Source organism: Mobula birostris, chromosome 7 (genome assembly GCF_030028105.1).
Source record: "Mobula birostris isolate sMobBir1 chromosome 7, sMobBir1.hap1, whole genome shotgun sequence".
Taxonomy (NCBI): domain Eukaryota; kingdom Metazoa; phylum Chordata; class Chondrichthyes; order Myliobatiformes; family Myliobatidae; genus Mobula; species Mobula birostris.
The window spans coordinates 1,330,827-1,357,192 of NC_092376.1; the positions used below are offsets into that span (position 1 = coordinate 1,330,827).

At 49.8% G+C, this 26,366-nt stretch overlaps 1 protein-coding gene across 1 annotated transcript in view; it reads left to right on the forward strand.

The window, feature by feature from the left end:
* Positions 1-26,366, forward strand: part of LOC140200632 (dynein heavy chain domain-containing protein 1) — a 234,934-nt gene that overhangs the window by 181,923 nt on the left and 26,645 nt on the right. Inside the window, exons 30-36 of the mRNA XM_072264203.1 lie at positions 7,989-8,138; positions 14,195-14,386; positions 15,401-16,421; positions 19,393-19,593; positions 20,446-20,637; positions 22,668-22,846; positions 24,864-25,841. Coding sequence (XP_072120304.1) covers positions 7,989-8,138; positions 14,195-14,386; positions 15,401-16,421; positions 19,393-19,593; positions 20,446-20,637; positions 22,668-22,846; positions 24,864-25,841 — 2,913 coding nt within the window. The remainder of the gene's footprint in view (positions 1-7,988; positions 8,139-14,194; positions 14,387-15,400; positions 16,422-19,392; positions 19,594-20,445; positions 20,638-22,667; positions 22,847-24,863; positions 25,842-26,366) is intronic.

A 26,366-nucleotide genomic window follows, 5' to 3' on the forward strand; every position in this document is an offset into this window, starting at 1 on the left:
CAGTTCCCCTCTACCACCACTCTGCTCCGTCTAGCGGAATTAGTCCTTACTCTTAATAATTTCTCCTTTGGCTCCTCCCACTTCCTCCAAACTGAAGGTGTAGCTATGGGCACCCGTATGGGTCCTAGCTATGCCCGCCTTTTTGTTGGCTTTGTGGAACAATCTATGTTCCATTCCTATTCTGGTATCTGTCCCCCACTTTTCCTTCGCTACATTGACGACTGCATTGGCGCTGCTTCCTGCGCGGGCTTAGGCGGAAACAGGCGAGGGAGGTTTGGCATTCATTTTCTGTTGTTATTTGAGGAGAGGGGCAGTATGAGTGTGAGGGCAGTTTGCTGTTCTCGGTGCCGGATGTGGGAGGCCCTGGAGTCTACAAGCCTCCTGGACGTCCACATCTGCGCCAAGTGCATCGAGATGCAGTTCCTAAGGGACCGCGTTACGGAACTGGAGCTGCAGCTCGATGACCTTCGTCTGGTCAGGGAGAGTGAGGAGGTGATAGAGAGGAGCTGCAGGCAGGTGGTCACGCCGGGGCCACGGGAGGCAGACAAGTGGGTCACGGTTAGGAGGGGGAAGGGGAAAGGTCAGGTAATAGGGAGTACCCCGGTGGTTGTGCCCCTTAACAACAGGTACTCCTGTTTGAGTACTGTTGGGGGGGACAGCTTACCCGGGAGAAGCGACAGTGGCCGTGCCTCCGGCACAGAGTCTGGCCCTGTATCTCAGAAGGGTAGGGCAAGGAAGAGGAGGGCAGTTGTGATAGGGGACTTGATAGTAAGGGGGTCAGATAGGTGATTCTGTGGACGCAGTCCAGAGACCCGGATGGTAGTTTGCCTCCCTGGTGCCAGGGTCCGGGATATTTCTGATCGTGTCCAAGATATCCTGAAGTGGGAGGGTGAGGAGCCAGAGGTCGTGGTACATATAGGTACCAATGACATAGGTAGGAAAAGGGATGAGGTCCTGAAAGGAGAATATAGGGAGCTAGGAAGGGAGTTGAGAAAAAGGACCGCAAAGGTAGTAATCTCGGGATTACTGCCTGTGCCATGCGACAGTGAGAGTAGGAATGTGATGAGGTGGAGGATAAATGGGTGGCTGAGGGATTGGAGCAGGGGGCAGGGATTCAAGTTTTTGGATCATTGGGACCTCTTTTGGCGCAGGCGTGACCTGTACAAAAAGGATGGGTTGCACTTGAATCCTAGGGGGACCAATATCCTGGCAGGAAGATTAGCGGGGGCTACTGAGGTGACTTTAAACTAGAATGGTTGGGGGGTGGGAATCAAATTAAAGAGGCTAGGCGTGAGGAGGTTAGTTCACTACAGGGGGATGGGAACCAGTGCAGAGAGGCAGAGGGGTGTAAAGTGAGGGTAGAAACAAAAAGTACTATGGAGAAAAGTAAAAGTGGCAGGCCAACAAATCCAGGGCAAGCATTAAAAAGGGCCACTTTTCAGCATAATTGTATAAGGGCTAAGAGAGTTGTAAAAGAGCGCTTGAAGGCTTTGTGTGTCAATGCAAGGAGCATTCGTAATAAAGTGGATGAATTGCAAGTGCAGATTGTTATTAATGATTATGATATAGTTGGGATCACAGAGACATGGCTCCAGGGTGACCAGGGATGGGAGCTCAACGTTCAGGGATATTCAATATTCAGGAGGGATAGACATGAAGGAAGGGGAGGTGGGGTGGCGTTGCTGGTTAAAGAAGAGATTAACGCAATAGAAAGGAAGGACATAAGCCGGGAAGATGTGGAATCGATATGGGGAGAGCTGCGTAACACTAAGGGGCAGAAGACGCTGGTGGGAGTTGTGTACAGGCCACCTAACAGTAGTAGTGAGGTCGGAGATGGTATTAAACAGGAAATTAGAAATGTGTGCAATAAAGGAACAGCAGTTATAATGGGTGACTTCAATCTACATGTAGATTGGGTGAACCAAATTGGTAAAGGTGCTGAGGAAGAGGATTTCTTGGAATGTATGCGGGATGGTTTTTTGAACCAACATGTCGAGGAACCAACTAGACAGCAGGCTATTCTGGACTGGGTTTTGAGCAATGAGGAAGGGTTAATTAGCAATCTTGTCGTGAGAGGCCCCTTGGGTAAGAGTGACCATAATATGGTGGAATTCTTCATTAAGATGGAGAGTGACATAGTTAATTCAGAAACAAAGGTTCTGAACTTAAAGAGGGGTAACTTTGAAGGTATGAGACGTGAATTAGCTAAGATAGACTGGCAAATGACACTTAAAGGATTGACGGTGGATATGCAATGGCAAGCATTTGAAGGTTGCATGGATGAACTGCAACAAATGTTCATCCCAGTTTGGCAAAAGAATAAATCAAGGAAGGTAGTGCACCCATGGCTGACAAGAGAAATTAGGGATAGTATCAATTCCAAAGAAGCAGCATACAAATTAGCCAGAGAAAGTGGCTCACCTGAGGACTGGGAGAAATTCAGAGTTCAGCAGAGGAGGACAAAGGGCTTGATTAGGAAGGGGAAAAAAGATTGTGAGAGAAGACTGGCAGGCAACATAAAAACGGACTGTAAAAGCTTTTATAGATATGTAAAAAGGAAAAGACTGGTAAAGACAAATGTAGGTCCCCTGCAGGCAGAAACAGGTGAGTTGATTATGGGGAGCAAGGACATGGCAGACCAATTGAATAATTACTTTGGTTCTGTCTTCACTAAGGAGGACATAAATAAACTTCCAGAAATAGTAGGGGACAGAGGGTCCAGTGAGATGGAGGAACTGAGCGAAATACATGTTAGTAGGGAAGTGGTATTAGGTAAATTGAAGGGATTGAAGGCAGATAAATCCCCAGGGCCAGATGGTCTGCATCCCAGGGTGCTTAAGGAAGTAGCCCAAGAAATAGTGGATGCATTAGTGATAATTTTTGAAAACTCGTTAGATTCTGGACTAGTTCCTGAGGATTGGAGGGTGGCTAATGTAACTCCACTTTTTAAAAAAGGAGGGAGAGAGAAACCGGGGAATTATAGACCGGTTAGCCTAACGTCGGTGGTGGGGAAACTGCTGGAGTCAGTTATCAAGGATGTGATAACAGCACATTTGGAAAGCGGTGAAATGATCGGACAAAGTCAGCATGGATTTGTGAAAGGAAAATCATGTCTGACGAATCTCATAGAATTTTTTGAGGATGTAACTAGTAGAGTGGATAGGGGAGAACCAGTGGATGTGGTATATTTGGATTTTCAGAAGGCTTTTGACAAGGTCCCACACAGGAGATTAGTGTGCAAACTTAAAGCACACGGTATTGGGGGTAAGGTATTGGTGTGGGTGGAGAGTTGGTTAGCAGACAGGAAGCAAAGAGTGGGAATAAACGGGACCTTTTCAGAATGGCAGGCGGTGACTAGTGGGGTACCGCAAGGCTCGGTGCTGGGACCCCAGTTGTTTACAATATATATTAATGACTTGGATGAGGGAATTAAATGCAGCATCTCCAAGTTTGCGGATGACACGAAGCTGGGTGGCAGTGTTAGCTGTGAGGAGGATGCTAAGAGGATGCAGGATGACTTGGATAGGTTGGGTGAGTGGGCAAATTCATGGCAGATGCAATTTAATGTGGATAAATGTGAAGTTATCCACTTTGGTGGCAAAAATAGGAAAACAGATTATTATCTGAATGGTGGCCGATTAGGAAAAGGGGAGGTGCAACGTGACCTGGGTGTCATTATACACCAGTCATTGAAAGTGGGCATGCAGGTACAGCAGGCGGTGAAAAAGGCGAATGGTATGCTGGCATTTATAGCGAGAGGATTTGAGTACAGGAGCAGGGAGGTACTACTGCAGTTGTACAAGGCCTTGGTGAGACCGCACCTGGAGTATTGTGTGCAGTTTTGGTCCCCTAATCTGAGGAAAGACATCCTTGCCATAGAGGGAGTACAGAGAAGGTTCACCAGATTGATTTCTGGGATGGCAGGACTTTCATATGAAGAAAGAATGGATGAACTGGGCTTGTACTCGTTGGAATTTAGAAGATTGAGGGGGGATCTGATTGAAACCTATAAGATCCTAAAGGAATTGGACAGGCTAGATGCAGGAAGATTGTTCCAGATATTGGGGAAGTCCAGAACAAGGGGTCACAGTTTGAGGATAGAGGGGAAGCCTTTTAGGACCGAGATTAGGAAAAACTTTTTCACACAGAGAGTGGTGAATCTGTGGAATTCTCTGCCACAGGAAACAGTTGAGGCCAGTTCATTGACTATATTTAAGAGGGAGTTAGATATGGCCCTTGTGGCTACGGGGATCAGGGGGTATGGAGGGAAGGCTGGGGCGGTGTTCTGAGTTGGATGATCAGCCATGATCATAATAAATGGCGGTGCAGGCTCGAAGGGCCGAATGGCCTACTCTTGCACCTAATTTCTATGTTTCTATGTTTCTATGTATGCTGAGCTCATTGACTTTATTAACTTTGCCGCCAACTTACACCCTGCCCTCAAGTTTCCCTGGTCCATTTCTGACACCTCCCTCCCCTTTCTAGATCTTTCTGTCTCTGTCTCTGGATGTCTACTATAAGCCTACTGACTCTCACAGCTATCTGGACTATTCCTCTTCTCACCCTGTCTCTTGCAAAAATGCCATCCTCTTCTCGCAATTCCTCCGTCTCCGCCGCATCTGCTCTCAGGATGAGGCTTTTCATTCCAGGACGAGGGAGATGTCCTCCTTTTTTAACGAAAGGAGCTTCCCTTCCTCCACCATCAACTCTGCTCTCAAACGCATCTCCCCCATTTCACACACATCTGCTCTCACTCCATCCTCCCGTCATCCCACTAGGAATAGGGTTCCCCTGGTCCTCACCTACCACCCCACCAGCCTCCGGGTCCAACATATTATTCTCCGTAACTTCCGCCACCTCCAACGGGATCCCACCACTAAGCACATCTTTCCCTCCCCCCCCTGCATTCCACAGGGATCGCTCCCTACGCAACTCCCTTGTCCATTCGTCCACCCCATCCCTCCCCACTGATCTCCCTCCTGGCACTTATCCGTGTAAGCGGAACAAGTGCTACACATGCCCTTACACTTCCTCCCTTACCACCATTCAGGGCCCCAGACAGTCCTTCCAGGTGAGGCGACACTTTACCTGTGAGCCGGCTGGGGTAATATACTGCGTCCAGTGCTCCCGATGTGGCCTTCTATATATTGGCGAGACCCGACGCAGACTGGGAGACTGCTTTGCTGAACACCTACGCTCTGTCCGCCAGAGAAAACAGGATCTCCCAGTGGCCACACATTTTAATTCCACGTCCCATTCCCATTCTGACATGTCTATCCACGGCCTCCTCTACTGTAAAGATGAAGCCACACTCAGGTTGGAGGAACAACACCTTATATTCTGTCTGGGTAGCCTCCAACCTGATGGCATGAACATCGACTTCTCTAACTTCTGCTAAGGCCCCACCTCCCCCTCGTACCCCATCCATTATTTATATACACACATTCTTTTTCTCTCTCTCCTTTTTCTCCCTCTGTCCCTCTGACTATACCCCCTGCCCATCCTCTGTTTCCCCCCCTTTTCCTTCTCCCTGGGCCTCCTGTCCCATGATCCTCTCATATCCCCTTTGCCAATCACCTGTCCAGCTCTTGGCTCCATCCCTCCTCCTCCTGTCTTCTCCTATCATTTTGGATCTCCCCCTCCCACTTTCAAATCTCTTACTAACTCTTCCTTCATTTAGTCCTGACGAAGGATCTTGGCCTGAAATGTCGACTGTACCTCTTCCTAGAGATGCTGCCTGGCCTGCTGCGTTCACCAGCAACTTTGATGTGTGTTAGATGGAATACAGTGTCTGGAAGTGTATGGTCATGCACTTCAGTAGAAGAAATGAAAGCATAGACTATTTATAAATGGAGTGAAAAATCAAAAATCTGAGGTGGAAGGGGACTTGGGAGTCCTTTTGCAGGATTCCCTAAAGGTTAGAGCAACACACACAAAATGCTGGAGGAACTCAGCAGGCCAGGCTGCATCTGTGGAAAAAAGTATAGTTGACATTTTGGCCCAAAATGTCGACTATAGTTCCTCCAGCATTTTGTGTGTGTTGCTCGGATTCCCAGCATCTGCAGACTTTCTCTTGTTCGTCCTTAAAGGTTAATTTGCAGGTTGAGTCTGTGGTGAGGAAGCCAAATGCAGTGATAGCATTCGTTTCAAGAGGACTGGAATATAAAAGCAAGGATGTAATGTTGAAGCTTTATAAAGCTCTGGTGAGGCCTCACCTGGGAGTATTATGAGCAGTTTTTGACCCCTTATCTAAGAAAGGATGTGTTGACATTGGAGAGGGTTTAAAGGAGGCTCACGAAAATGAATCTGGGATTGAAAGGTTTGTCATATGAGGGGTGTTTTCTGGCTCTGGGCCTCTACTCACTGGAATTCAGAAGAATGAGAGGAGGTGGATTGGGGACCTCATTGAACCTATTGACTGGTGAAAGTTTTGACAGGGTGGATGCGGAGAGGATGTTTCCAGTGGTGAGGGAGTCTCAGACCAGAGGCCACAGCCTCAGAATAGAGGGACGCCGATTTAGAACGGAGATGGGGAGGAATTTTTTGGGAGATGGTGAATCTGTGGAACTCGTTGCCACAGGCAGCTGTGGAGGTCAAGTTATGGGGTGTATTTAAGGAAGAGGTTGATCGGTTCTTAATTAGTCACTCACGACATGAATGGATACAGGAAGAAGGCAGGAGGTTGGGGCTTAGAGGGAAATTGGATCAGCTGTGATGAAATGGCAGAACAGACTCAATGGGACAACTGGCCTAATTCTGCTCCTATATCTTATAGTCTTACACCGTCCACCCCAGACACCCTCAGAGAGTCACCACACACACATCTGTCCATACACCACCACACTGGCCACACCTAGAGGGTCATCACACACACACTGTCCTTCCATCCCACCGCGGCCACAGCCACAGGGTCAACACACACACACTGTCCCACATCCCACCGCGGCCACAGCCACAGGGTCAACACACACACACTGTCCTTCCGTCCCACTGTGGCCACAGCCAGTGGGTCAACACACACACACTGTCCCTCATCCCACCGCGGCCACAGCCACAGGGTCAACACACACACACTGTCCCCCCATCCCACCACGGCCACAGCCAGAGGGTCACCACGCACACACTGTCCCTCCATCCCACCGCGGCCACAGCCACAGGGTCAACACACACACACTGTCCCTCCATCCCACCACAGCCACAGCCAGAGGGTCACCACGCACACATCTGTCCATTTGTCCTTCCCCAACCCCCTGACTGAAGACAAAGTTCTCAAGTTGTTGATGAGATATTGCTGTACGAACCTTGCCCTTCCCTCTGCCCAGAGTTCAGTAATGGGAGAGTTCCTAGGAGCCATAGGACATGGGAGAAGAATGAGGCCATTCAGCCCATTGAGTCTGCTTTTGCCGTTCCATCATGGCTGATTTATTATCCCTCTCAATCCCATTCTTGTGCCTTCTCCTCATAATCTTTGATGCCCTAACTAATTGCGAATTTAATGTCCACTTTAAATATACCCAATGACTTGTCTTCCACAACCTCCACAGATTCAGCACCCTCTGGCTAAAGAAATTCCTTCTCTGTTCTAAGTGGACGTCCCTCTATTCTGAGGCTGTGCCCCCTAGTCTTAGACTCACCCATTACAGCAAACATCCTCTCCACATCCACTCTGTCTAGGCCTTTCAAAATTCAAAGATCCCCCTCATTTTTCTAAACTCCAGTGAGTACAGGCCCAGAGCCGTCAAACACTCCTCATGCATTAACCCTTTCATTCCCGCGGCCGTTCTCAAAAATTCCCAGCAGCCTATGAGCTCAGCCCCAGGAGAAGGAAACTACATCCCTGGGCACCTCCACCCCTTCTCGGGGAGCAAGGGGTAAAGGGGCTTCAAGGTGTTCTGATTCCTGCCGTAGTTCTGGGCTGCTCCCGAGGGTGAGATGGGTACCTCTGCTCCCTGCACTGACCCCACTGACCCCTGCTCCCCTCCGGCTAGGAGCAACGACTGCTGCAGGAACACTACGCCCAGCTGCGGAGCGACTTCATGCTCACCTTACAGAAGAACCGGGAGGAGGAGATCCGCCTGAGCCTGCTGCAGCAGGAACTGGAGGCTGCCCGCCAGGCCTTCGCCAAGGAGCACGGCACGGTAAGCACCTCTGCCCGGTGACAGACACACAGGGAACTGGCTCTGCCTGACAACAGGTGCACAGGGAACTGGCTGTGCCTGACAACAGGCGCACAGGGAACTGGCTGTGCCTGACAACAGGCGCACAGGGAACTGGCTGTGCCTGACAACAGGCGCACAGGGAACTGGCTCTGCCTGACAACAGGCACGCAGGGAACTGGCTCTGCCTGACAACAGGTGCAAGCGGATAAAAGCTCCACCTGATGACAGGTACACTAGTGAACCAGCTTCAGCTCAGCACAGTGACCAGAGCTCCCATTTATATTCAAGGCTTCACACCGCAGTACGGTCTGTACTTCAGTGAGGTACCAAGGGAGGGTCATCCAGCTGCCTATCTAAGAGTCTGTTAAATCTTCCTGATGTATCTGCCTCTACCACGACTCCTGGCAGGGCATTCCATGTAGTCCTCACTCTCAACAGGCTAACCCCTATTGATATCAATAGATCTGGGGTTGAGAGGGTGAACAGCTTTAAGTTCCTCGGCATCCAAATCACTGAGGATCTCACGTGGTCTGTACACACCAGCTGTGTAGTGAAAAAGGCACAACAGTGCCTCTTTCACCTCAGAAGGTTGAAGAAGTTTGGTATGGGCCCCTAAGTCCTAAGAACTTTCTGCAGGGACACAATTGAGAGCATTCTGACTGGCTGCATTACTGCCTGGTATGGGAACTGTACTTCCTTCAATCGCAGGACTCTGCAGAGAGTGGTGCGGACAGCCCACTACACCTGTCGATGTGAACCTCCCATTATTCAGGACATTTACAAAGACGGGTGTGTAAAGAGGGCCCGAAGTACATTTTCTCCTTGAGTACATCTGTTCCAATTTACAATCCCAAGTTCCCGCATTCACCCTCTGCCAATTAAATACTTTACCATATGCTCTGCTTCCATTTCACTCTAAAGATCATGGAGTTGTGGTCACTGTCTTCAAAATATTCACCTATGGAGATTTGTCACCTAACCAGCTTCATTGCCTCGTCGTAGCAGTTAGTGCAACACTATTACAGCTCAGAGCATCCCAGAGTTCAGAGTTCAGAGTTCAATTCTAGTCTCCTCTGTAAGGAGCTTGCACACTCTTGCTGTGAGTGCATGGTTTCTTCCAGGTAGTTCGGTGTCCAAAGACCTTTCTGGTCATTGTTACCGGTCCTGTGATTAGGCTCGGGTTAGGCTGGTGGGCTGCTCGTTGGTCCAGAAGGATCTGTTCTACACTGTATCTCTAAATAGATCAAATAAAAGTAACTATGGTCTCTCTAGTATATGTCGACAGAGGTTGAAATGTCTAATATCAGAGTACATACAGTTACAGTTAAAGGGGGAAATTCAAGGGAGAGGGGTGAGGATTTTACTTTTACACAGAGTGGTGAGTGCCTGGAATATCCTCCTAGGGATAGTGTTAGAGGCAGATATGATAGAGGTATTTAACAGCTCTTGGATAAGCAATAAAAAGCATACTGAGGTCTGCAAAATTATGAGGGGTATAGATCGGGTAAAAGTAAGCAGGCTTTTCCACCGAGGTTGGGTAATACTATAACTACAGGAAGGACGTGGAAACTACAGAAAGGGTGCAGAGGGGATTTACAAGGATGTTGTCTGGATTGGGGAGAATGCCTTATGAGAATAGGTTGAGTGAACTCGGCCTTTTCTCCTTGGAGCGACGGAGGATGAGAGGTGACCTGATAGAGGTGTATAAGATGATGAGAGGCATTGATCGTGTGGATAGTCAGAGGCCTTTTCCCAGGTCTGAAATGGCTAGCACGAGAGGGCACAGTGTTAAGGTGCTTGGAAGTAGGTACAGAGGAGATGTCAGGGGTAAGTGTTTTTTACGCAGAGAGTGGTGAGTGCATGGAACGGGCTGCCGGCGGCGGCGATGGAGGTGGAAATGATAGGATCCTTTAAGAGACTCCTGGATAGATACATGGAGCTTAGAAAAATAGAGGCCTATGGGTAAGTCTGGGTAGTTCGAAGGTCAGGGCATGTTCTGCACAGCTTTGTGGGACGAAGGGCCTGTATTGTGCTGTAGGATTCTATGTTTCTAACTAGCAATCATGGGTTAAGGGTGAAAGGTTACTTTTATAAAGCCTCAACATTACATCCTTGTTTTTATATTCTGGTCCCCTCAGAATGAATGCTAACATCACATTTGCCTTCCTTGCCACTGACTCAACCTGCAAATTAAATACTTAGGGAATCTGCACGAGGCCTCCCAGATCCCTTTGTGTGGGTCAATGAAACTAAGCAGAGTACTAGTTTGTCACAGATGGCATGGAGCAGATGGGCCGAACGGCCTGTTTCTCTGCAGTAGTGCTCTGTAACACTATAAATGTGCAGTGAAAGGAGGAATGAGCACATTGTGTCTCTTACCCTCGGTTGATCATGATCGACCATGGATGTAGTGTCCCAGCTACTCGCAAGCTAGGACAGTACAATATGGAGAGCAAGCTCTTGCCTTCTCTCCAAGCAACTTATGAACCCCAATGAACGGCAGATACAATTTGGCAGCAGCAGCATTGCAGGAGTTGCCAGTCAGTGTTGAACACTACATAGGACTGCCTTAGGGACTCCAGCTCCAGATTTTTCCCTCTGGGCTTACTCCCAGAGCCTTCCCCATGAGTGGGTATATCCGCAAGATTTGAGATCGAAGTTCCCTTCTCCCAGAGGAGCTGCCAACCGTGGCTGACGAGCCCCATCTGCCCAAAGTGACTGATGTTAAGGCACCAGTAACCCACCTTTGCCCCTTTTCCTGTCAGTAGAAATGGTTCCGCTGGGCTTAGTAGCAAAGCCTCACATGAGAACCAAACATGTGAACCAAATTGGTAAAGGTGCTGAGGAAGAGGATTTCTTGGAATGTATGCGGGATGGTTTTTTGAACCAACATGTCGAGGAACCAACTAGACAGCAGGCTATTCTGGACTGGGTTTTGAGCAATGAGGAAGGGTTAATTAGCAATCTTGTCGTGAGAGGCCCCTTGGGTAAGAGTGACCATAATATGGTGGAATTCTTCATTAAGATGGAGAGTGACATAGTTAATTCAGAAACAAAGGTTCTGAACTTAAAGAGGGGTAACTTTGAAGGTATGAGACATGAATTAGCTAAGATAGACTGGCAAATGACACTTAAAGGATTGACGGTGGATATGCAATGGCAAGCATTTAAAGATTGTATGGATGAACTACAACAATTGTTCATCCCAGTTTGGCAAAAGAATAAATCAAGGAAGGTAGTGCACCCGTGGCTGACAAGAGAAATTAGGGATAGTATCAATTCCAAAGAAGAAGCATACAAATTAGCCGGAAAAAGTGGCTCACCTGAGGACTGGGAGAAATTCAGGGTTCAGCAGAGGAGGACAAAGCACTTAATTAGGAAGGGGAAAAAAGATGAGAGAAAACTGGCAGGGTACATAAAAACTGACTGTAAAAGCTTTTATAGATATGTAAAAGGGAAAAGACTGGTAAAGACAAACGTAGGTCCCCTACAGACAGAAACAGGTGAATTGATTATGGGCAGCAAGGAAATGGCAGACCAATTGAATAATTACTTTGGTTCTGTCTTCACTAAGGAGGACATAAATAATCTTCCAGAAATAGTAGGGGACAGAGGGTCCAGTGAGATGGAGGAACTGAGCGTAATACATGTTAGTAGGGAAGTGGTGTTAGGTAAATTGAAGGGATTAAAGGCAGATAAATCCCCAGGGCCAGATGGTCTGCATCCCAGAGTGCTTAAGGAAGTAGCCCAAGAAATAGTGGATGCATTAGTGATAATTTTTGAAAACTCGTTAGATTCTGGACTAGTTCCTGAGGATTGGAGGGTGGCTAATGTAACTCCACTTTTTAAAAAAGGAGGGAGAGAGAAACCGGGGAATTATAGACCGGTTAGCCTAACATCAGTGGTAGGGAAACTGCTGGAGTCAGTTATCAAAGATGTAATAACAGCACATTTGGAAAGCGGTGAAATCATCGGACAAAGTCAGCATGGATTTGTGAAAGGAAAATCATGTCTGACGAATCTCATAGAATTCTTTGAGGATGTAACTAGTAGAGTGGATAGGGGAGAACCAGTGGATGTGATATATTTGGATTTTCAAAAGGCTTTTGACAAGGTCCCACACGGGAGATGAGCGTGCAAACTTAAACACGGTATTGGGGTTAAGGTATTGATGTGGATGGAGAATTGGTTAGCAGACAGGAAGCAAAGAGTGGGAATAAATGGGACCTTTTCAGAATGGCAGGCAGTGACTAGTGGGGTACCACAAGGCTCAGTGCTGGGACCCCAGTTGTTTACAATATATATTAATGACTTGGATGAGGGAATTAAATGCAGCATCTCCAAGTTTGCGGATGACACAAAGCTGGATGGCAGTGTTAGCTGTGAGGAGGATGCAGGGTGACTTGGATAGGTTAGGTGAGTGGGCAAATTCATGGCAGATGCAATTTAATGTGGATAAATGTGAAGTTATCCACTTTGGTGGCAAAAATAGGAAAACAGATTATTATCTGAGTGGTGGCCAATTAGGAAAAGGGGAGGTGCAACGAGACCTGGATGTCATTATACACCAGTCATTGAAAGTGGGCATGCAGGTACAGCAGGTGGTGAAAAAGGCGAATGGTATGCTGGCATTCATAGCAAGAGGATTCGAGTACAAGAGCAGGGAGGTACTACTGCAGTTGTACAAGGCCTTGGTGAGACCACACCTGGAGTATTGTGTGCAGTTTTGGTCCCCTAATCTGAGGAAAGACATCCTTGCCATAGAGGGAGTACAAAGAAGGTTCACCAGATTGATTTCTGGGATGGCAGGACTTTCATATGAAGAAAGACTGGATGAACTAGGCTTGTACTCGTTGGAATTTAGAAGATTGAGGGGGGGATCTGATTGAAACGTATAAAATCCTAAAGGGATTGGACAGGCTAGATGCAGGAAGATTGTTCCCGATGTTGGGGAAGTCCAGAATGAGGGGTCACTGTTTGAGGATAAAGGCGAAGCCTTTTAGGACTGAGATTAGGAAAAACTTCTTCACACAGAGAGTGGTGAATCTGTGGAATTCTCTGCCACAGGAAACAGTTGAGGCCAGTTCATTGGCTATATTTAAGAGGGAGTTAGATATGGCCCTTGTGGCTAAAGGGATCAGGAGGTATGGAGGGAAGGCTGGTGCAGGGTTCTGAGTTGGATGATCAGCCATGATCATACTGAATGGCGGTGCAGGCTCGAAGGGCTGAATGGCCTACTCCTGCACCTATTTTCATGTTTTCTATGAGGACTTGATTGTCAAAGGCTATTTGAGATGCAATCCATTGGGAGCATTTAATAAGTAGTGGAAACTGATCCCCACCACACCGCCCTCCCCGGCTATGACAACCTTAAAGAACCGGCACGTTGTGTGGGTGGAAGGGGTCAGTCAGATGTGAGAAGGTTGTCAGATGATTCAACAGGATGGTTAAGATTGCATTTTGCATTTTGTCTTTGGAGAGGGTGCAGAGGAGGTTTATCAGGATTAGAGGGCATGTGCCGTAACGACTGGTTGTCGAACTTGAGAGCTTGGATTGTTTTTGCTGGGGCACCAGAGGCTGTGGTGAGATCGGACAGAGGTTTATAAGATTCTGAGAGGCATAGACAGAGTAGATGGACAGTGTCTTTATCCCTGAACTGAAATGTCTAATACCAGAGGGCATGCTTTTAAGGTGAGAGGGGGTAATTTCAGAGGAGATGTGAGGGACAAGTTTATTCACACAGAGAGTGGTGGGTGTCTGGATGTGCTGCCTGGGGTGGGGGCAGAGGCAGACACATTAGAGACTTTTAGGAGACGTTTAGATCAGCACATAGATGTGAGGAACATGGAAGGATATGGGCATTGTGAGGACAGAAGGGATTAGTTTCGTTGGCCATTTGATTACTAATTTAATTAGTTCAGCACAACATTGTGGGTTGAGGGACCTGTTCCTTTACTGCACAGTTCTGAGTTCTGCGTTGTATGATCCTGTACTGTACAGCACTATCTATATTCTAAGTGTAGCCTTGATTCTAGGGCAAGTCTCTCTATGAGACGGCATTGGAGGCCCTCAGGGCACTGAGCTCCAGTGACCTGGACGAAGCGCGGACATACCGGGTCCCACCGCGCTCTGTGGTGACAGTGATGGACACCGTGTGCATGATGTTCGGCAGGCCCAATGGATGGGAGAGTGCAAAGCAGTTACTCAGTCAGCCAAACTTCTACCAGGTCAGTGGCCTCCATCCCTCCTCACCTACAACCCAGGGGAGAAATTGAGTGGATGGAGAAGGGAGATGAGGCAGCTGGAGGAGAAGCAGGGAGATGGAGAAGAGAACGAAGCCTCCCGGGACATGGAGAGACACCATGGATCATGAGGGAGGGAGAGCGGAAGGGCAGGAAAGGGAGATTAGCCAAGGGAAAAGGGTGATCAGGTGGGGAGATCCAAGTGGAGAGGAGAGCGGGCAGGCAAGGCACGGAGAGACACCATGTATCAGGAAGGGAGGGATAAATAGAGGGGATAGGGGGCTAAGGGGGAGAATGGAAAGCGGTGAGCAGAGTGGGTGGGCAGGGAGAGCACTGAGAAGGAAAGGGGAGGGAGGGAGGAGAGCATGGAGGGAAGGGACAGACAGGGGGAAGGGATAGTGGAGAGGGAGAGAGGAAGGGAAGGGGAAAAGAGCAGGTAGGAGGATGAGGAAAGGGAGGTGAATGGTTGTATGATTGGAGATCTCTGGTTGGTAGGGAGGGAGAGGAGGGGAGGGAGAGGAGAGGGAGGGAGAGGAGAGGAGAGGGGAAGGGAGGGAGGGAGGTGAATGGTTGTATGATTGGAGATCTCTTGGGGAGGGAGAGGAGAGGGGGAGGGAGAGGAGAGGGGGAGGGTGGGAGAGGAGAGAAGGAGGGAGGTGAATGGTTGTATGATTGGAGATCTCTGTTGGGGAGGGAGAGGAGAAGGGAGGGAGAGGAGAGAGGGAGGGAGAGGAGAGGGAGGGAGAGGAGAGAGGGAGGGAGAGGAGAGGGGGAGGGAGAGAGGGAGGAAGGGAGGGAGGGAGAGGAGAGAGGGAGGGAGAGGAGAGGGGGAGGGAGAGAGGGAGGAAGGGAGGGAGAGGAGGAGGGAGGGAGAGGAGGAGGGAGAGGAGAGGGGGAGGGAGGGAAGGAGGGAGGTTTGGACGGAAATGATTAGGGATCCCGGGTGGAGCTGCAGGAACGGTGGAAGCAGTGGGAATATCACTATGTGTCTCCCGGTAGGATCTGGAATTCTTCGACAAGGAGAACATCCCGGATCACATCTTCAGGACCCTGGAGAGCGTCGTGCTCCAGCCGGAACTGCAGCCGGCCGCGGTCCGTGAGGCGAGCAGGGCGGTGGAATCTTTCAGTCTGTGGATCCGGGCCATATACTACCATGCCGCGGTGGTCCGAGAGTACAGCCCCGTCTTCATCAACCGGTTCCAGACCCTGATCGACGAGGCGCAGGCTGCCCTGGGGGTGCTACGGAAGCGCGCCTTCGAGATGAAGACGGCTCTGGTAGACCTGTTGCGGAAAGACGGCGAGAAGTACCTGGCGGGCACCGAGTCGCTGACGGACATTGGCGAGGAGCACCTTCTGAGGCTTTTGGGGCAGAAGGAAATGGAGCTGGTGGGAAGGCTGAAGGAGCAGCAGTGGCAGACGCAAGTCGAGCTGATGGGGCGCCAGAGGGAACTGGAGCGCAGCGATCGGCTGATCCAAGCCCTCTACCCCCACCAGTCAGACTGGAAGGAGGTCCTGCAGCAGCGCCGGGACCGCAGGACAACTGTTTCAGGCGACAGTCTGCTAACTGCGGCCGCCGTTGTTTACCTGGGACCCTTCACGGAAAAGGCGCGGCAGGAGTTACTGGAGAAATGGAAAGTCGCCTGTTATAGCGGCAGGATGGAGACAGAACACAGGGACGCACGGATGGAGCTGCTGGGGACGTTGGCTGACGAGTCCCCCTCCTCCCGAGCAGCAGGAGAGGAACCCACTGGCACCCCTGCTACCTTCATCCCAAGTCGGAAGAGTTTCCTGCTCCTGGACACGCTGAGTTCACTGCGCGAACAGCTGGAGTGGAACCAGCTCAAGCTTCCGGTGAATGCCACGGCCAGGATCAGTGTCCTGATCGCTCGTCTGCAGCTCCAGTATGCCGCAACCCCCTGGCCGCTGTTCGTCGACCCCGACCTGCAGACCGGACTCTGGATGGGAGTCCTGCAGGCTGGAGATGGACCACGGCTGGACCAGCCGGTGCTAGGAGACTCAGGTAGTTTATAGATTTATTTACTGTACTTTAGCACTTAGCGCAACAGTAATGCGGCTCGGGGAGTCGGAGTTCAATTCTGGCGCCCTCTGTAAGGGGTTTGTAAATTCTTCTCGTGGAATGTGTGCGTTTCTTCTGGGTGCTTCGGTTTCCTCCCACAGTCCAAAAACGTACTGGTTAGTCATCGTAAATTGTCCTGTGATTAGGCGAGAGTTAAATCAGGGGTCGCTGGGTGGGGCTGTAACAGCCTGTTACACACTGTATCTCCAAATAAATAATTATTATTTAGTTGCCGGGGGGCTGAGAATTGGAGCAGGGCCGGGTAGGAATAGTTTGAGTGAGGGGGTGGGGACGTAAATGCGGGGGTTAGGTGCCCTTTTGGGAAAAAAGACGGCTTTCCCAGCCCTGGGAATGGGATAAAATTGGCTTTATTTGTCACATCGGAACATACAGTGAAACCCGTCATTTACAGGCCGAGGGTTGTTTGACGTCAGTGGTGGCTAAATTGATGGAAAGTATTCTTAGAGATGGTATATATAATTATCTGGATAGACGGGGTCTGATTAGGAACAGTCAACATGGATTTGTGCGTGGAAGATCATGTTTGACAAATCTTATTGAATTTTTTGATGAGGTTACTAAGAAAGTTGACGAGGGTAAAGCGGTGGATGTTGTCTATATGGACTTCAGTAAGGCCTTTGACAAGGTTCCACACGGAAGGTTGGTTAGGAAGGTTCAATCGTTAGGTATTAATATTGAAGTAGTAAAATGGATTCAGCAGTGGCTGGATGGGAGATGCCAGAGAGTGGTGGTGGAAAACTTTGTCAGATTGGAGGCCGGTGACTAGTGGTGTGCCTCAGGGATCTGTACTGGGTCCAGTGTTATTTGTCATATACATTAATGATCTGGGTGATTGGGTGGTAAATTGGAATAGTAAGTATGCAGATGATACTAAGATAGGTGGCGTTGTGGATAATGAAGTAGGTTTTCAAAGCTTGCAGAGAGATTTAGGCCAGTTAGAAGAGTGGGCTGAAAGATGGCAGATGGAGTTTAATGTTGAAAAATGTGAGGTGCTACATTTTGGTAGGACTAATCAAAATAGGACATACATGGTAAATGGTAGGGCATTGAAGAATGCAGTAGAACAGAGGGATCTAGGAATAATGGTGCATAGTTCCCTGAAGGTGGAATCCCATGTGGATAGGGTGGTGAAGAAAGCTTTTGGTATTCTGGCCCTTATAAATCAGAGCATTGAGTATAGGAGTTGGGATGTAATGTTAAAATTGTACAAGGCATTGGTAAGGCCAAATTTGGAGTATTGTGTACAGTTCTGGTCACCGAATTATAGGAAAGATGTCAATAAAATTGAGAAAGTACAAAGGAGGTTTACTAAAATGTTGCCTGGGTTTCATCTCCTAAGTTACAGAGAACGGTTGAACAAGTTAGGTCTTTATTCTTTGCAGCGTAGAAGGTTGAGAGGGGACTTGATAGAGGTGTTTAAAATTATGAGGGGGATTAATAGAGTTGACGTGGATAGGCTTTTTCTATTGAGAGTGGGGGAGATTCAAACAAGAGGACATGAGTTCAGAGTTAAAGGGCAAAAGTTTAGGGGTAACATGAGGGGGAACTTCTTTACTCAGAGACTGGTAACTATGTGGAACGAGCTTCCAGCAGAAGTGGTTGAGGCAGGTTCGATGTTGTTGTTTAAAGTTAAATTGGATAGATATATGGACAGGAAAGGAATGGAGGGTTATGGGCTGAGTGCAGGTCGGTGGGACTAGGTGAGAGTAAGAGTTCGGCACGGACTAGAAGGGCCAAGATGGCCTGTTTCCGTGCTGTAATTGTTATATGGTTGTGCTGGCAGCAACCTGCAAGTGTTGCTATGCTCTGGCACCGACATAGTGTGTCCACAATTCACTAACACTAACCCATATGTGTTTGGAATACGGGAGGAATCTGGCGCTCCCGAGGGAATCCACTTGGTCCCGTGGAGAATGTACAGACAGCGGCACAAACTGAATCCCGTTCTCTGGCGGTGTGAAGCGTTATGCTAACTGCCATGCTACCGTGCCATCCTTGCATTTACTGTACCCGGACTGGATTTCATTTGGAATCTGGAAAGGGTAGATTGTGTCTGGTTCTTCACTCTCCCTTCAGCTTTCCAGGCTGCCCCTGCTCCCCTGCTCTCTTATCTCCCAGCAGCCTGACTGCTTCCCTTTACCCCAGTAACTCCTCAGTCGCTAGCTCAGCTCCCTCGCCCTTTTCCACTCCCCCCGCCTGTCCCTCGAGGAAAGATTCACTGTCACAAGTCTAAAAGACATAGGAACAGTTAGGCCATTCAGCCCATTGAGCATGCTTCACCATTCCATCATGGCAGATTTATTTTCCCTGTCAACAACATTCTCCTGCCTCTCTCTGTAAACTTTGACGCTGATTAATCAAGAACCTATCAACCTCCACTTTAGATCTACTGAATGACCTGACCTCCAATTCCACAGATTCACAACCCCTGGCTTCAGAAATTCCTCCTCATCTCTATTGTAAAGGGACATCTCTCTATTCTGAGGCTATGCCATCTGGTCCTAAATTCCCCACTATAGAAAACATTCCCTCCACATCCACTCACTCTAAAGCCTTTCAGTATTCGATAGGCTTCCAAGAGATCCCCATTCTTCTAACTGGAGAGAGTACAGGCCCAGAGACATCTCTTATCCTCACCACATTGTAGTCTACCTCTCCGCCTCAGAAACACCTGTCTCTTCCCACTCCCTGGCGAATCCCCCACCACAACCACGGGCCTGGGCGCCCCTTCCCTCCCCTCCCCTCCTGTGCTGGCCATTGCTGCAGAGTTTCCCCATATCTACCACAGTCTAGCTGCCGCACTCCTCGCTGGCCACCCAATACCCGGAGCTGAGTTGGACTCTCTTCTAATGTGGTCATGTTCACGAACGGCGTGGTTCTGCTGTGGATTTAGTTGCAAGTGTACGATCGGTGGAGATGGAACCAGAGGTGCAGGATGGACCCGGTGACGTACTGACGGACAGCCGTGCTGTCGGGAGCAGAGACATCGACTGGGCACCGGAGCTGATACAGGAAGAACCACCCAACAACCTCTGGGTCTGTTCCATCACCAGTGAGAGCCTTGAGCGGCTCCTGCTGACAGCGGCCTTCAACGGTCAGTTCTCGGCAGAAACTACTGCTTCCCACTCGGTCTGTCGGCACTCGTACTGGGACAGCTTGGCAGCCCGTACCAGGAGCTCCAGCTGTAATGAAGGGGGAGGTCCTGGGTGAGATCGAGGGAGTGAGAAAGGGGAAGGGAGGCACAGAGTCCATCAGCAAAGGAAAGGGTGACTGGCCCCAGGGCGGGGATGTGAGACTAGAACAAAGGGCAGTGTGCCATTGACGTCCGGCTCGTTTGGCCTGGCCACACCATCAGGATGAAATCCCATCTGCCTCACTCTGCTGCTACCCGTTGGTCACACCCACCAGCAGCTGAAAGCTCCTCTCCTCGGTGTTGGCTGCGGGCTTAGCGGCCATACCTCCTCTGCCCCCTCCCTCTATAGTCCTGACAAAGGGTTCCAGCCCGAAACGTCGACTGATCGTTTCCACGGATGCTGCCCGACCTGCTGAGTTCCTCCAGCGTGTTTTGGGTGTAGCCATACCTCCTACATCCAAAGAGTAGAGCTGCCTGTGCTGATCTCAACGTTACAGCACCTCTCACCAAACAAGCTAACATCGCTGTCGGTCTCCCAGTCCTGAACCATTCTTCCCAGCCACCAGAACTGCACACAACACTCCCTGTGCAATGAGGGGGAAATGGAGAGGGAGAAAGAGAGAGGGGCAGGGAGTGTGAGGGGAGAGAGTGGAGGGGAGAGGGGAGAGAGTGGAGGGGAAGAGGGGAGAGAGTGGAGGGGGTGAGGGGAGAGAGTGGAGGGGGAGAGGGGCGAGAGTGGAGGGGAGAGGGGGAGATAGATGTTCAGTGTATGGGGGAGGTGTCAGTCTCACAGATGTCTTAATACGCTTTCAGGAATCGGGGTCTTGGTCACGAACGTTGAACTCTGCCCGTTCCCTCCCGTTTTGAGGGCTTTCCTTGTGGTCAGCCGCTGGCAGGTGGCTGTGGACGGCTGGAACCTCACCTTTGGGGCACTTCGGGTCCGCGTCAAACCAACATTCCGTCTCTACCTCAGCACCTCGCTGCCACTCCAAAGCATCGAATCAGGTCAGAAGCACCATCCTCCTCCATAGGGTCCATTTACCCTCCCAGCCTATCCTTCCTTACTCAAACCTCCCCCCTCCTTATCCTACCCTCACCATCCGCTCCGTGTGCTTACCCCCCACCCAGTGAAGCATGGGATCCCACATGAATCTGGTGTCTGCAATACACACAGACAACCCACTAGTCAATTTCTGCCATCCGGCACATCTGGTGGTGTTAGTGGGGCGTTGAGGGCATCTCCCCCGTGCAGAACAGAGCAGAGCCCAACACAGGGCAATCACAGTCCGTGACTAACCTTCGCCATCCCAAGATCACAGACCTCCCTGGTGGTGAGGCGGCTGGGAGGGGTGATGGTTAAGGACTGTGGGGCTGGCTCACGTCCCAGCTGTAACACTGAGGTCCCACTCTCCAGAGCTACCTGGAGCCCTGTATATATTCAGCACTGGCCACCCCTGCTACAACCAAGGGTGGAGCAGATCGAGTGAATTATCTCCCATCAGCTCACACCTCACCAGTGAAGTATCAGGTGGAACCAAATATATCTAATGGTCAAATAGAGGCTGGACTCAGTGTCCAGGACAGAAACCAGGAGAAAACGGTATGGGGAGGATGTCAGATGTCAGGGGTAGATGTTATTCTAAACACAGAGAGTGGTGGGTATAAGTATCACCTGCCAGGGGTGCTGGTAGAGGCAGATGCATTAGGGAAATTTAAGATTCTCTTAGATAGGTGATAGGAAAACGGAGGGGTATGTGGGATGGAAGGGTTAGATTGATTTGGTGTAGGTTAAGGGTCAGCACAACATAATGGGTCAAAGGACCTGTACTGTTCTATGTAACTCGGGCCTTGGTCAGCAGACGTGGCTGTGGCTGAGGCTAGTCATATGCCCGCCACCTTCCTATCTGGATTTGGTGCCCTTCGAGCCCAGATGAAGAGTCTCGGCCCAAAATGTTGACTGTTCATTCTGGCTCCATGCCTTCTGACCTGCTGAGATCTGCAGCATTTTTTATATGCTGTCCCAGTCCCAGCACATCTCTGCAGAGCCCCTCGATGTGTGTCCCAGTCCCAGCACATCCCTGCAGAGCCGCTCGATGTGTGTCCCAGTCCCAGCACGTCCCTGCAGAGCCCCTCGATGTGTGTCCCAGTCCCAGCTGCTGCATCAAGGACTTTTCTTCCAGACGTCGCAGTGAAGGTGGACCTGATGTCATCCCAGAATTAGTTTCCATCCCCAGGCCCCCAGCCGCTAAACAGCTCATGACTGCTTGCAGCACTCGCTGGTGGTAGCAGGGTGAGAGGTGTCATTGAGGGTTGGACTCCAACACTTTGATGTCCACTAATCCCTGCTCCATCAAGGCTCCTTGATGCCACTGTCCAGTGCAGTCACTGCCATCTCCCCGTGGATTAACTCTTTGTAGTGAGTTTGGATCCAGGCTGAGGTAGGGTGTGGAACAGGACAGTCTGGGCGAAACCCCACAGTATCCATGAGCAGGCTATAACTGCAGAGTCACAGCTGGCCTCCAGAGCAGAGCAGTGTTCTCTCTCTGGACCAGAGAAGAGCAGTATTCTCTCTCCTAGCTCTGGACCGGAGCAGAGCAGAGTTCTCTCTCCTACCTTTCTGGGCCATCTCAGTTCTTTCAGGACAGGTGGATATTGCTGGAGTGGCGATGGAGATCTCTGGAGCTGGGAAAGGTGGATTGCGCTCCTGGCTTGTGAATGTCTGGGCCCTGCCTCTGGCTGGTTTTAAACTGTTGTCCAGGTGCTGCCCTTTTTTCCTCTTTTCCGCACAGCAGTTCGCACAACACTATTACACTCAGAGCGTAAGAGTTGATTTCCAGCGTCTCTGAAAGCAGGTTTGTACATTCCTTCTCGGGAACATGTGGATTTCCTCCGGTGATCTGCTTTCCTCCCACATACCGCTTTGGCCGATGTAACTCGTCCCGCGATTAGGCCTGGGTTAAATAGTTGGGTTGTGGCTCATTGGACTGGAAGGGCCTGTTTCACACTGTATCTCTAATTAAAATAAACCTCTCCAGAGATGGACCCAGCCATGCTGAAGCTGGTGAGAGTGATCGACCTGACCATCAGTCCATCAGGGCTGCAGGAGCTGTTCCTGAAGGAAGTTCTGTATTTCGAGAGGGCACGGTTGGAAGACCTCAGCCTCACTCGTCAGATGGACATCATGTACCTGCGACACCAACTCCAGGTCACCCAGGTCCGTGTTAGAGTGACCCCTGACCCCACACACACATGACCTCTGACCTCAGATGAGGGTCAAGTTCAGTGGCATTGTTTATAACTGAGGGAGGGTCACTCTGTGGGAGGGAGGTTCTTGATTAGTGAGAACATCAAAGGTTACGGGGAGAAGGCTGGAGAATCAGGTTGAGAGGGATAATAAATCAGCCATGATGAAATGGCACAGCAGACTGGATGGGCCAAGTGGCCTAATTCTGCTCTTATGGAAGAAGGGAGGGTCAGTAACACAGTAGCGATCGTTGGGCCCTAGTTCACATGTTATACGGAGCCTCGAATGGGATGCTCTTACTGTGGGAATTTGTGATGTGTCTCTGGGGTATTTGTACCATATTCAGGGGATCAGAGCGTAGAACATGGAAATCCACAGCACATTACAGGCCCTTCAGCCCACAATGTTGTGCTGACCATGTAACCTACTCTGGAAACTGCCTAGAATTTCCCTACTGCATAGCCCTCTTTTTTTTCTAAGCTCCATGTACCTATCTAAGAGTCTCTTAAAATACCCTATTGTATCCACCTCTACCACTGTCGCTGGCAGTGCATTCCATGCACCCACCACTCTCTGTAAAAAACTTACCCCTGATATCCCCTCGGTACCTATTTCCAAGCACCTTAAAACTATGCCCCCTTGTGTTAGCCATTTCAGCCCTGGGAAAAAGCCTCTGGCTATCCACACGATCAATGACTCTCATCATCTTATACACCTCTATCAGGTCACCTCTCATCCTCCATCGCTCCAAGGAGAAAAGGCCGAGTTCACTCAACCTATTCTAATAAGGCATGCTCCCCAATCCAGGCAACATCCTTGTAAATCTCCTCTGCACCCTTTCTATGGTTTCCACATCCTTCCTGTACTGAGGCGACCAGAACTGAGCACAGTACTCCAAGTGGGGTCTGACCAGGGTCCTATATAGCTGTAACATTACCTCTCGGCTCCTAAACTCAATCCCACGATTGATGAAGGCCAATACACCGTATGCCTTCTTAACCACAGAGTCAACCTGCACAGCAGCTTTGAGTGTCCTATGGACACGGACCCCAAGATCCCTCTGATGCTTTTCAAAAGTTCCAGCACATCCTCTTTCTTAATGTCTATACACGCAAGCATTTCAGTCCACTGTAAGTCATCCCCACAATTGCCAAGGTCTTTTTCACTGTGAATACTGAAGCAAAATATTTATTAAGTACCTCCATTACCTCCTCCGGTTCCATACACACTTTTCCACTATCACACTTGATTGGCCCTATTCTCTCACGTCTTATCCTCTTGCTCTTCACATACTTGTAGAATGCCTTGGGGTTTTCTGTAATCCTGTTCATTAAGGCCTTCTCATGGCCCCTTCGAGCTCTCTAATTTCATCCTTAAGCTCCTTCCTGGCAACCTTGTAATTTTCTAGAGCTCTGACAGTACCTATGAACCTTTCGTAAGCTTTTCTTTTCTTCTTAATTAGATTTTCTACATCCTTTGTACACCATGGTTCTTAAACCCTACCATCCTTTCCCTGTCTCAATGGAACGTACCTATGCAAAAAACCATGCAAATGTTCCCTGAACAGTACTATGGTAAAGGAGCAAGAGTTGTGATCACTACCTCCAACGCACTCTCCCACCAAGAGATCTGACACCTGACCAGGTTCATTTCCCAATACCAGATCAAGTACAGCCTTTCCTCTAGTTGGCTTATCTACATATTGTGTCAGGAAACCTTCCTGAACACACCTAACAAACTCCACCCCATCCAAACCCCTTGCACTAAGGAGATGCCAGTCAATATTAGGAAAGTTAAAATCACCCATCACAACAACCCTATTATTACTGCACCATTCCAGAATCTGCCTCCCTATCTGCTCCTTGGTGTCTGTTACTACTGAGGGTTCTAAAAAAAAATCTGTATCCTACTTGTACTGTGGCTCCCTGAGTCTTTGGCTCCTGGGGCAGCGTTGACTACTAATGTTTGTACCTGTCTCCACTGGCAGGAGGAGCTAATGGACAAGGTCATCGAGACAGCCACCAGTCTGCTCAACAACCCAACCATCCACGGGGAGGCACTGCGGAGCCAGAGGGCCAAGATGGAGATTCACAGTAAGCTCAATGCTCTGGACAAAGCGGACAATCCCAGTGCAGCCACGGACAATCCTTACGTGCTGATCTCCAACATCGGCTCTGAGATGTACTGGGCACTCGTCCACATCTCACACCTCAGCGCCTTCTACTACTTCTCCAAAGCTGGCTTCATGAACGTGGTGAGGGCCGCCCTCTCGAGCCACCGCCTGAGTGCCCCCCATCACCCCCCAGCCACTGGCAGCTGCAAGGAACGCTACATGGACCTGATGGACTACCTCATCTCCCGCATCTACAACCACTTCCGCTGCTGCATGTTCACCAGTCACGCTCGTCTCTACCGATTCCTGGTGGTCATCGGCTACATGAAGGTGTTCAACACAGTGACACCAGTGGAGTGGGAGCTCTTCCTGAGGGGCACCCAGGACCTGGAGCTGGGCGACAGGATACTCTACTGTCCCCATAGCCGTCCCACCTGGATCAGCGAGGAGGTGTGGAGCAGCTGTGCTGTCCTCGAACTCCTGCCCGCCTTTGGCAGCTTGCGGGACTCGCTGGTCAGACAAGGCAGCCAGTGGCAGGAGTACTTCCGGCTCCCCTGCACAGTGATTGGCACCGTCCCATGCACCAACTTCGGCCACCTCAACACCTTCCAAAAAGCCATCCTGTGGCGGCTCTTCAAGCCCAACACCCTGAGTCTGGTGGTGGAGCAGGTGGTGACTAGTATTCTGGGAGGTGCCCTCCACAGGAACCAGTGGATGACTGTCCCCCCCCTTTCCACCTACAGCAAACAGATGGTGCCCATCATGTTCCTGATGCCCCAGGACAACTCGGTCAACCTGTCCACACATCCCCTCTACTGGATCAGGCAGGCAGCGGCTGAGCGACACATGCAGGTGGGTGGTCACTGGAGGAAGGGTGAGGGTCACCACAGGTCAGCACCAAGTTCAGAGCAACTACTCTGGTAGTGATGGGACTACATCTCCCACAGGGTCCTGGAGATGTGGAAACTTTGAAGGTGCAGAGATTTTCCAGGATGCTGCCTGGATTAGACAGCATGTCTTATGAGGATAGGTGAAATGAACTAAGGCTTTCCTCTTTGGAGTGAAGGAAGATGAGAGGTGACTTAACAGAGGTGTACAGGATGATAAGAGGCACAGATTGGTGGACAATCAGATTTTTTTTTTCCCAGGGCAGAAATGCCTAATACGTAGGACAAATGTCCCTCCAGTCTTCAAGAAGGGAGAGAGGCAGAAGAAAGGTGACTGTAGGCCAGTTGGTTTGACTTCAGTGGTTGGGAAGGTGGTGGAGTCGATTGTTAAGGAGGTAGTTTCAGGGTACTTGGCGGCACCTGATAAAATAGCTCGTAGTCAACATGGCTTCCTCAAGGGAAAATGTTACTTGACAAATCTGTTGGAATT